General features: G+C 35.9%; 1 protein-coding gene across 1 annotated transcript in view; it reads right to left on the bottom strand.

Moving 5' to 3' along the window:
• Nucleotides 1-6,967: 6,967 nt before the first annotated feature.
• The window catches only part of NUFIP1 (nuclear FMR1 interacting protein 1), a 46,549-nt gene continuing 40,586 nt past the window's right edge, over nucleotides 6,968-12,930 (bottom strand). Inside the window, exons 9-10 of the mRNA XM_031001364.3 lie at nucleotides 9,403-9,635; nucleotides 6,968-7,278 (exon numbers count right to left, since the gene is read on the bottom strand). Of these exons, the coding sequence (XP_030857224.2) occupies nucleotides 7,162-7,278; nucleotides 9,403-9,635 (350 nt within the window). The 3' untranslated portion in view covers nucleotides 6,968-7,161. The remainder of the gene's footprint in view (nucleotides 7,279-9,402; nucleotides 9,636-12,930) is intronic.

Here is a 12,930-nt window from a genome sequence, read left to right on the forward strand (position 1 = left end):
TTCCATCTCCTTAGCTCTTCCCAATTTTAAAACAATATAAGACACTTCCAATTTTGACATTTATTGAGAAATTTCTGCTTGTCTCTCAGTCTTATATCATCACAGCCACCACAAACTGTATGAGACTTAATAAGTACTTACCAAATTCAAGCATTATGCTTTTAGCTGCAGTCTAAAAATCTGCTCTGGAAAATGTCCGTTTCAAAATATCAAAAAGAAAATCATCCAGCCTTGTAATACAAATAGGCACCCAATTCAGAACTTTTTTTCTCTGCCTCTGCGAGGAAATGGATTTTCTACTATCGTGACTCAGTATTTTTTATTTATTTATTTATTTATGAGACAGAGTCTCACTCTGTCACCCAGGCTGGAGTGCAGTGGTACAATCTCAGCTCACTGCAACCTCCACCTCCTAGGTTCAAGTGATACTCATGCCTCGGCCTCCGGAGTAGCTGGAATTACAGGTGCCTGCCACCATACCCGGCTAATTTTTGTATTTTTAGTAGAGATAAGGTTTCACCATGTTGGCTATGGCTGGTTTCAAACTCCTGACCTCAAGTGATCTGCCCAGCTTGGCTTCCCAAAGTGCTGGGATTACAGGCGTGAGCCACCACACCCAGCCTCAGCACTGTTTTAAATAAACATACAAATAAATATGGGATGAATTAAGACAATATTATGTTAACAAACAAAAAACCTTCCAGAGCTGAAAGAACAGATAATATCATAGATTCATTTTCAAGTATCAGCATTTTCAAGAATTTTCCCATATGCTGAAATTTATGCAGCTGATCTACAAATAATATTGACTGGTCTCTTAGAGGTAATTTTACATTTCTCAGAAGCTCTTAAGCAAGACAATGATATGTGACTCACTTCCCATAAGATTTAAGAAGGCCACAGCCCTGGTAAGAAGTGAAAAAAAAAAAAAAACGAGTGGTCACCTTAACATGTAAAAAGTGTGTGATTATTGGTTAGGATAGTTTCAGAAAGTTTAGTGGTTACAGGCAGCAACCTTTGAGTACATAAAATCAGAATTTATGAAGTGGCTGCTGCTATGACTCTAATAAAACAAGGAAGCAATTTAATAGTTTTAAGAAAATGGAAAAGAGCACAGGAAGGAAGAAAAGATAGGCTTGAGTAAATTACTCTGCCCCTGAAGATAGAAAAAAAAAAAAACACTAACTGTAAAATTGTATAATAATAATGAACTGTTTGCTGTGGTATATGGTATTATCATGTTCAAAGGAAAAAAACCCTACAAAACCTAGAAGGCATTATCAAGAAGATAGGCCATGTTACCTGTAAAAGTAAGGGGATTAGAGCAAAAACAAAAAAAGTTGAAGGTCCTCTTCTCTACTTCTATAGAGAATTTAAAAGAAAAACCTGACAGATCCCTATCTCATACCATATGGAAAACAGATTAAAGACTGATATGTAGTATCACAAAAGTAATAGAAAAAAATATGTATTGGGGGATGACACAAAGCCCCAAAGCCAAAGCAATAGATCCAACCTCTGCAAAAGTTAAAATACTAGCAAGAAATTGAAATATTTAACAAAAGATTGAGATCTCTAATAAAGTATTTGTACAAATCAAGAATAAAAGGCAAAACAACAGGAAAATAGAGAAAGGATGAGAACAGACAAGTCACAGAATACAAGGGCCAAACATATACATATTTGAAAAAATGCATGGCTTCACCAGTGTCAGGGAAATGCAAGAAAAAAAAAAAGGCATTCTCACCTGACAGAGTAACATTACCATATTTGCTGTTGTGGGATGTTCTTGACTCTCAGTAAGGTCATCTAAATGTAACCTGTGTTGCGTTTGAAAAGTCCAACACTGGGATCCCTGCACTACTGTTCTGGACTGGGGGCTGCTGACTGGATCAGTCCTCAGGGTAGAGGGTGCTCCAGAAGGAAAGGCACAACTCCCCAGCCAAAAGCCATGTGGGATACGAAAAAGGAGGCCTGGACACTACCTGGTCCTTCTTCCAGTCTCACACTCTCCTGAAGCACCTGAATGATAATCCCCAGCTGAACTCTGAGGAAAATTTAAATTTTTTTTTCTAAATTAGGATACATCTTACACACTGGCACATTTCACGCATTGGCAAAACTAGTAAAAAGATTTGTAATACATTGGTAAGAACATGGGTAAAAAGAAATTCTCATGTACTAGTCAAATAATAATTTCCAGAAAGTAAAAAACATAACAAAGTAAGCACACATCAAAAAACTTATTAAACTTATTACCATAGGACCCCGCAAGATGACAAAAGAGAATGTCACACAAGAATGCTGGAATAAGATCTCATAGTTAAATGCTAATGTGGTTAATGTTCTACAAGGCTAAAAAACTGTAACCTCTTTTCTATCACAGAAAAATAACATACCACTCTACCAGATCATCGTTTGCAGCTTATCAAACGATGTACAAGTTAACATCTAGCTCTAGAGTCTGGGCCTTAACAACAGTAAATCATAGTCACGATATGTTAATTACCCATTAGGTGAATTTGTTTACAATGCTCTAGTACACTGTTTCTCAAACTTTTTTGTTGTTGTTAATTTTTTTTTGAGACAGAGTCTCCCTCTGTCACCCAGGCTGGAGTGCAGCGGTGCAGTCTTAGCTCATTGAAACCTCTGCCTCCTGGGTTCAAGTGGTTCTCATACCTCAGCGTCCGGCACAGCTGGGATTACAGGCATGCACCATGCCCAGCTAACTTTTATATTTTTAGTAAAGACAGGGTTTCACCATTAGATTGTACATGAATCTAAGTGCTGCATTAGATTCTCATAGGAGTGCAAACCCTACTATGAACTATGCATGCAAGGAATCTAGGTGCACTCCTTAGGAGAATCTAATGCCTGATGATCTGAGGTTGAACAGTTTCATCCCAAAACCATCCCCCTGCCCTGTGCATGGAAAAATTGTCTTCTATTAAACTGGTCCCTGCTGCCAAAGAGGTTGGGGACCACTGCTCTAAATCTTCAGCCAGTTAACAAGCTCCCTTCTCAGTCAAGGTTAAATGCAGAAAGACAGCTTATACAAATGCAGGGAAAACATACACCAACTACCAAGAGGGAATCCCTCTTTCCTAGCTAAGGGGGAACATTTAAGGACAACAGACAGCACACAGAGCCAATGATAATCAAAGGGGAAAACAAGGAACAGAAAATGTGAAAATTCTGATTGCTCTCCTCTGAGATGTAAGGGTACTACATGTATGAAACAAGAATTAGAGGATGGGCGTGATGGCTCACGTCTGTAATCCCAGCCTTTTGGGAAGCCGAGGCAGGTGGATTACCTGAGGTCGAGAGTTCGAGACTAGCCTGGCCAATATGGTGAAACGCCATCTCTACTAAAAATACAAAAATTAGCCGGACGTGGTGGTGCACACCTGTAACTCCAGCTACTCTGGAGGCTGAGGCAGAAGAATCGCTTGAACCCGGGAGGTGGAGCTTGCAGTGAGCAGAGATAGTGCCATTGCACTCCAGCCTAGGTGACAGGGCAAAACACTGTCTCAAAAAAAAAAAAAAAAAAAGCAGGGGTGGGGGGGGCGGAGGGAGGGGCTGGGGCTGGGCATGGTGGTTCACACCTGTAATCCCAGCACCGAGGTGAGCAGATCACCTGAGGTCGGGAGTTCGAGACCAGCCTAATCAACATGGAGAAACCCCGTCTCTACTAAAAATACAAAATTAGTCAGGCATGGTGGTGCATGCCTGTAATCCCAGCTACTCAGGAGGCTGAGGCAGGAGAATCGCTTGAACCCAGGAGGCAGAGGTTGTGGTGAGCCAAGATCGTACCATTGCACTCCAGCCTGGGCAACAAGAGTGAAACTCTGTCTCAAAAAAAGAAAAAAAGAAAGAAAGAAAGAAAAAGAAAAGAAAAAAGAATTAGAGACAGCAATCTTTAATATGTAAATACAAATTACTAGCAAGGCGAGGTGGCTCACACCTGTAATCCCAGCACTTTGGGAAGCCAAGGCAGGAAGATCACTTGGGGCTAGGAATTCGAGACCAGCCTGGGCAACATAGTGAGACTCCATCTCTACAAAAAATTAAAATTTAAATTTAAAAAGTAGCCAGGCTAATAGTGGTGTGCGTGCCTGTGGTCCCAGCTAATCAGAAGGCTGAAGTGGGAGGATCACTGGAGCACCAGAGTTTGAGATTACAGTGAGCTATGGTCATGCCACTGCACTCCAGCCTGGACAACAGAGTGAGACCCTGTCTCTAAAAAATAAAGAATTACTAAATTTAAAATGAAATAGAAGAGCTGAATAATAAGGTAATGGAGATGTTCAAAGAGTGAATTAGTGGTCTGGAAGGTGATATCTGAAGAAATCTTTCAGAATAAATAGATCAAGACAAAATACAGAAGTAGAGTGTAGAGGGTAAGTTAATAGGTTTGACATCCACCTAAGAAAAATAATTTTAAAAATCTTATTTAAAATTGCCTTTTAGTACAAGAATGGTACAATGACTCAGATGAAAGGACCGTCGGGTAAGCAGCATGAATGACAAATGTCCCAGAGATCTAGACACAAATTGGTGAAATTTTAGGACTCCAAGCATAAAAAGAAAACCCCAAAAGTTTTTCATGAGGAAAAAATAGGTTACTTATCAATAAATAAAGAGAGGTAATCGGATTGGTGTGACTTTAATCAACAATACTGGATAATAGCAAATGATTGTGTTATAGCTTCAAAATTCCAAAGGAAAATGATTTTGAGTCTAAAACCATAACTCAACTTAAAAAACTTTAAATTGAAGATTCAACATTTAATTACTTGAAGATATGCAGCAGCACACCAGAAAACTAATCCTGGGATGCAAGAGAAAGCAATCAGAAGAAAACAGTACAACTCATAGTGGCCTAATAACTATTTACACATACGCACCAAGATCCCAGGGATTAATCTAAAACTAAAATCGTATCTGATTACATCACAAAAAGAGGCTGAGGTGGGGAAGTGAAACAATGCTAAGGTTACTGACTTAATTGGGAGATGGATGGAAGATGTGGCTACTAATTAACTCTAAACTTAAAGAAAAAAGGTAATCACTAAAGAAATAGCAATAGGTTTAATTACTTCCAAACCACTGGAGGAATAACAAGGAGAAAAAAATAACAAGCCAGTAAGATGACAAAATAAAAACAAGAGAGCATGATATATAGAAAATCAAAGTGAGACAGCCAGGAATAGTCCAAATGTTTTAATAATCTCAATTAATATAAATGTATTAAATTTCCCAGAGCTGGTTTGATTAAGGAAAATAGAAGTCAATTATAGAGGATATGAGAAAAAGTAAAGTATTTCAGTTACAAAAGGCACAACTCACCAATAGTCATGTAATGCTTACATTTCAGAAACTGATTAAACGAACAATAAGATAGGAATGTAGAAGGCAGAAAGTTTGAACAATTAACAAGCTAAATCCAAAAAAACCTGTACCCAAAACAGGCAAAGCACCCCTCTACCCACCCAAAACTCATAGAATATTTACAAATATTGACCATATAATTCCATAAAGTACAAACCATACAGGCTATATTATATCTCCTTAGAAATTTTAAATACACTTGGAATCTGAAATACCCATTAAAAATAAACAATAGTCACCATAACTAAAGACTGTCAGACATACAGCCAAGGGAGTACTCAGGAGTATTTTCAGTCCTAAATACATTTATTATCAGGAAACAAGAAAAACGGAAAATAAAACTGTTTCTATAATATACCTTAAGGCAGTGTGGGGATCAACAACATCCCTGGAGATATGGTCATCAATGAAAGTAGTCCAGGAGTCCATGAATTCATTTATTAACCCATAAGCCTATAAAATGTGTATGCTAACTAGTAATAAAAGTACAAGCTGTGTTATATTTTAGAATATCAACTCAGTTGTAACACTAGTTACTTCATCCTGAGTTGGTTGGGAATCACATCTTTGAATATATCAAAATTAAACTGAGTTCCTTGAAGTCAGACATGGCCTTATTTATTTGTATACCTTTAATATAGGCACAATAGAGGTACAAAGAGTAAGCACTCAACAGTGTTATATGAATTGAATTAATGTATAAGGCAGATAATTTCCCAAAATATGGGGCTCACTGGAGGAGTAGGGTGAAACAGAATAAACAGATCTGTATGGTGGGTACAAGGCTGGAAAACACTGGCTAAACATGAATCTTCATCTCAGGTCTGTGACGTCACTAGGGTCACATGCCAGGTGTTCCAAGATTCTGGAGAGGATTTTACCAACATGGAGGAGCTATCAGCTTCCTTACCTTTCTTCCTTGACAGCAAGATTCATGAACTTCAATAATCACAATGTTAGGAAAAGTTAATCTTCAACTATAACAAACTAATTTTTTACAAATTTAGTCCCTTTTAGCTGTATGTCAAAAGGGCAGACCAATAGCTACAGCTAGTACAATGACTAGAACACAAGCTCAAATTCCCTGGTATTATAGGAGACAAAAAGATCTCAATAGCTTTCATTTACTTTACAATTTTTAAAAAGCTTCAATTAAGTACTTCAATTTTATCCAAACATAAAGAGGCCCCATCTGTATTAATATTTTAAACATTCAATATTTGAGCTATGTAAGCCGTGCTAGTAGGTGAATTTAAACATGTCTTAAATAAGGAATATTTACATTTCGAAACCTTCTGATTGTATTAATTTGATCTGGTTTATTTTTAAAATATTCCCCCTTGCTACAGAACATCTTCCTTTTCTGCATTAAAAACAAAATGGCTGTATTTCTCTGCCCAACTTTGCTTAGCTGAATCAATCCTTTTAAAAGCTTTCTTCTTTACTGCTAAACCTATCTTCAATTCTTAACTAACACAACATCAGTCATTCTTACATGAGAACAATACATTAAAATAAATACAAAGAAAAAATTCTCCCAGCAAATACTAGATTCAATCCCAACAATACAGACACAGTCTTAAAAAATCAGTTATTTTTTTATTTGCATAGAACCAAAGGAAAGACTTAAAATTCCAACATACATCCTACGAGGCTTACAATTTAATTACAAATCCAATTTTGAGGGAAAAAAGGGTTTTGGTTTTCCTCTACTAACGAGGATGATACTGTTTCACATGCTTCAGTTATGTATGCTGAAACACCAGATGCCTATACATCTTTACTTTTCGCAGAATTAGTATCCAGTCCAAAAAAGTCTTTTTTGATGATGTACCGAACACACTGCAAAATCACATTTCTTTCATGTCGAATGTCCGGAGCTAGAAGCTAAAACACAATTTAAAAAAAGATGAGGTGGTAAATAAATTATATCTGGGAAATACAATCTAAAATATTGCATGTACCCTCTCCATATAAAGAAGACAGAACAATAAGAAATATGTATTATATTCACTATTTTGCTAAAAAACGATGCAAGAACATGTGCTTTTAATTTATATCAAGACTATCTAGCTTTTTATTTATTTATTTATTTTGAGACGGAGTCTCGCTCTGTCGCCCAGGCTGGAGTGCAGTGGCAGAATCTCAGCTCACTGCAAGCTCCCCATCCTGGGTTCACGCCATTCTCCTGCCTCAGCCTCCCGAGTACCTGGGACTACAGACACCCGCCACCATGCCCGGCTAATTTTTTGTATTTTTAGTAGAAACGGGGTTTCACCGTGTTAGCCAGGATGGTCTCGATCTCCTGACCTTGTGATCCACCCGCCTCGGCCTCCCAAAGTGCTGGGATTACAGGCGTGAGCCACCGCGCCCGGCCAAGACTATCTAGCTTTTTAAACAGTACTAACGCTTATATTTGGAGTCCTCTCTAAGAGTATCTAGCATAGGACAGGAAAATAGGTTTAAAAGTCTGCGATTCTTTTTTTTTTTTTTTTTTTTTGAGACAGAGTTCCACTCTTGTTGCCTAGGCTGTAGTGCAATCATGCGATCTCAGCTCACCGTAACCTCCGCCTCCCGGGTTCAAGCAATTATCCTGCCTCAGCCTCCCGAGTAGCTGGGATTACAGGCATGCTCCACCATGCCCGGCTAAAAAGTCTGCAATTCTTTAATCTAAAATTATGTCAAAGAGGATTGCCCAAACCCAAATTCATAAGCAGTCTAGAAATTGGTAAGTACATCTATTTACATGTAACAATGAAAATAGCAGTAAAAACTTCCAACATTCCTTGACTTTTATAACTTTCCATTTTTGTGCTTATTGTAATTAAAAGAAAGCTAAAAATCCCTGGTATTTAGAACAAGCACATAATCAAGGAATCACATGTAGTCTGCCAAAAAGGAATTTATTTTATTTTCTGGTGTTATTGATAGAGTTCAGAAACATCATACAGAAACTTTCAGTGGAAAGCTCACTTAATTTACCAATTATAAGGTAACTTTTTAAAATGTAATTTACTATGTATACAAAATGGAGCGTATATTTCAGATCCATTTTAATAGGAAGCAACTGTGCTACACGTAGCACCTCAAGAGTGTAGCCACTGAACACTAGCTACAAAATAAGTACTTAACTTGTAAGTCAAAACCAAACAGACTTTTCACAGAATGTCAACGGTTTTATAACTCCACTAAAAAATGTAAAATACTTCTATTGCTTAGACATGAAAATCTTTGATTTTCAAACAGCTTCATGTCCACTACTGAGAACTTGAAGATGCATTGCTTCCTCTTTATAATTTGAAGAAAGCTATTAGATTTTTGAGCACATAATGCTGAGAATAAAGCCACGAATGCACAGAATAAACACAAACAAATAAAGGTGTACAAAGAAAAAAAATTAGCATGGTAGTGCATGCCCATAGTTCCAGCTACTTGGGAGGCTGGGGCAGTAGGATCACTTGAGCCCAGGAATTTGAGGCCACAGTGAGCTATGATCACGCCACTACACTCCAGCTTGGGTGACAAAGCAAGACCTCAACTCTTAAAAAAAAAAAAAAAATTGGTGGTGGAGGGAGGGAAGGAAGACAATCCCAGAAGATAACAAATGAGAATTGTCAGAAAACCTTAGGCCTTTCCTTTTTGTTACTGTATGGTTCTCAATAGACATTTGTACTAAAAATCTTTTTTTCCCTTCAGCTTGCCATTGTACTTTTAGCTGTGCTTTCACTGGAAACTTAAAAGAAAGTCAATAAACCTCAGTAGATACTTCCTTACCAACTAGTAAAACCTAAATTTATTTTAAGTGGTTGTAAAAATTACATTATTCCACATTCACTGAATATACCAGCTATATGCCAAATGCAGCTGCAGAATTAAGATACAAAGTCTCCAAGGTCAATGTGTCTCTGGTAACCTTAAAACAAACACACACACACACACACACACACCCCATTGGCTCTATCTTTATGACGTGAGAACACAAAGATTAGAACCTAAAGAAAAATAATTTACCATTTCCAAGAGATATGGATGGTGTGTTCTTGGTTCGAATAACGTTTGATAGTTGTGATAATCTTTTTTCCTCTTAGGGTTTGTCTTTTCAAAACTTTTCTTTCGGTTCTCACTCTTGGCTTCTGAAAAATTTCTAACAGTTGCTTTAACATCTTGACTTGGACTCTTAGGAGCACTGCTATCAAGAACCTGGTTTTCTGCCAAAACATCTGCTTCAGTCTTGATGGGAGTTTCTAAGTGTGATGAAAAACAAACACAAAAATAAACAAAACAAAACAGACCTTTCAAAAGCAACCAACAAATCCATAATAATCCTCCTAGCCATAATATTGTTCACTTAATAACTTAAAACTATGAAAGATTTTTGCAAGGCATTTATAATGTATTCTAGTATTTTTCAAATTGGAAGCTGTAACTACCAAAAATTGAGAAGACTACCATGAAGAGCTACAGAAAGTGATCTCTATGAAAGAAATAATGCCAGATGGAAACTTGGATCTATACAAAGGAAGGATAAGTGCTGGAAAAAGTAAATATGTGAATAAATATAAAAGACTTTTTTTCCTCATTGGAAAAATTTTAAAACTAAAGCAAAAATATTAAGTGTATGTGCAATTTATAACATCTATAGAAATAAAATCTATGACAACAATAGTAAAAAGGCAGAAGGAATATGTAAGTAGTATACACTGTAAAATCTTAAATTACATGTGAAGTAGGATAATATCATTTGAAAGTACACTATGAAAAGTTAAGCTGCATACTATAAACTGCAGACCAACTCCTAAAAAGTAAAACAAAGAAGTTAAAAGGATGAAAGAAGATACCAAGCATATACCAATCACATGAACGCCGAAAGGCTGTATTAATGTCAGACAAAAAAGACTTCAGAACAGTGAACATCACCAGGGATGAAGTGGAACAGTTCATAATGCTAAAGGGGTCAATTCGTCAATAAGACAAAGAATAACACCTAAGAACAGATATTCAATATGCATTGCAGCAAAAACTGATAGAACTGAGAAGAGAAGTAGACAAATCCATTATTATGATTGAATACTGAATGTTCCAATCTCAGTAATTAAAGAAAAATTGGACAGAAAATTCGTAGGGATACAAAATACCACTAACAATTAATTCAAATTGACAAAGAACACCCGACCTAATACATTTTCTTGTCAAGTTCATATGAACATTTACCTTGTGTTGGGCCATAAAATAAGTATCAATAAATTGAAGAAATTGAAAGTATAGAGATATGTTCCCTGACTGTAACAGAATTAAACTAAAATCATTAACAGAAAACTAGCTAGAAAACCCCCAAATATTTAGAAACTAAACAACACACTTCTAAATAATCCAAGAGTTAAAGAACAAATCATAAGAGAGATTAGGAAATATTTTGAAATAAATAAAAATGAAAACATAATGTATCATATTTGTGGACTACAGCTAAAGCAGTTCATGAAGGTACATTTACGGCTTTCAATGCTTAAATTAGAAATGAGAAAAGTCTAAAATCAATTATCTAAGCTTCTGCTGTAATGTGTAGGGTCTGAGGAAAGAGGAAATACTAAAAAGTGAAAATCAGTGGATTAGAGTGAAAATCAATGACAACAGAGAAAAACCAACAAAACCAGAAGTTGGTTCTTTGAAAAGATTAATAAAATTAATAAATGCACCAAGACTTTTTGAGAAAAAGAGAAAAAAATCAATTAACAACTTGAGAAATAAAAGAGGAGGACATCATTATAGATCCTACAGATATCACAGGAAATATTATGAACTATATACCAATAAATTAACAACTTAGGTGAAGCAAATTCTTTTGAAAAACACAAATCATCAAAACCCACTCAAGAAGAAATAGGAAAATATGAATAGTTCTGGACCTATTAAGGAAATTTAATTCATAATTTAAAACTTTCCCAAAAACAAAATGCCAGGTTCAGATGGCTTCACTACTGAATTCTACAAACAAGAATCAAAAAGAAAAACTGGTAGAAATCCTACACAAACCCTTAAAAAAGAGGAGGAAATAGATCCCTACTCATACCAAATCTATTACAATAAAAGAAAACCTTAGACCAATATCCCTCATGAACATGTATGCAAAACTCCTTAATAAAATATTAGATCAAATCCATCAATGTATTAAAAGGGTAATAGACCATGACCAAGTAGATTTTATCCTGGGAATACAGGCTGGTTTGACATTTGAAAATCAATTGACATTTCACCATTATTAACAGAATAAAGGAGAAAAACCATATGAACAGTTGAAAATTCACAAATTTTAAGCTCAGAATCTTCACCTCTCCCCACTCCCCAATAGTTATACTATTTACTTACTATGAATCAGTGTGATATGATATAAAGAATTCTATTCTAGAAGTTGGGAGACAGGGTTCAATTGCCTAGACAAGAGTGGCAAAACCCATAATACTCAAACATTACATAGGACTGAATGAAGAAATTATATTTGAAAAGAAGTATAGGGATAAGTGCTAAAAGCAGACTCTGGTGCCAGACTGTTAGGTTCATATGCTAGTTCCATCATTTACTAGCTGTGTGACCTTTGGGCAAGCTACTTATCTCTACCTAAATCTCTTCATCTATAAAATAGAGATGATAAATAAGAAAAACCAGGACACTATTTTCTATTATTCCCTTCCCCTCAAGTATTGATCACTCAATTCAGGAACACAAAGTCAAATGAATCAGAGCTTATAATTGTCAATTTTCTGCTAAGAAATGAGGGCGGGACTAACATTTATATTTTTCTCTTTCTGGAGATTTACAACATTTCCCAGCTAAGTATCATATATTAATGTAATGTTCACCAATTAAATTTTAAATATAGCTCCTTCAGTTCTATCAAACATTTAACACCCTTTTTGGTTTGTGGCCTTCTGAAATAGTGTTTAATTTGGAAATCTCCCCCATCATAGCCAAATCAGTTTGAGGAAACATAATTTTGGGGAGTTGTAAAACTGTGCTTAAATTCTAATACAGTTAAAAAAATGCTAAAATGCTAACATGCAGAATAGACATTAAACCAACCCATTTGGAAGTATTTCTTATTAAATTTGTATCTTAGTGATTCTTACAGACCTTAATGTGAGTATTACCTCTTCCTTTGCTTCAGTCTTACTTGAGGGACACTTTCCTTGTTTAAATATCTTTCCAGAAAAATGCTATCCATGTTTAAGATTCCAAACACTTTCATGCTAATTCTTAAGTCAAGACAGATCTTAATTATGAAGACACAATTGTTAAACTCAGGAAGAAACGGATTGTTCCTATATATTTAGAATCCAGGTAAATAAGCAGCCTTCTAGATACTATTTCATGGTTAAAAGACCACTTTGTTTCCTTGGTATTATTTATTTAAAACTCCCTATGTGTCAATATCCCATCCTAGAGCCCAGAATTAATACTGAAAGCTAGAAATTTGCTAGTGACCTGGATGGCTTAATAAAGCTGAATTCAAATTATATAAAATAATTCTTAAGACTTAGGAATGTG

The sequence above is a fragment of the Gorilla gorilla genome, chromosome 14 (genome assembly GCF_029281585.2).
Source record: "Gorilla gorilla gorilla isolate KB3781 chromosome 14, NHGRI_mGorGor1-v2.1_pri, whole genome shotgun sequence".
Lineage (NCBI taxonomy): Eukaryota > Metazoa > Chordata > Mammalia > Primates > Hominidae > Gorilla > Gorilla gorilla.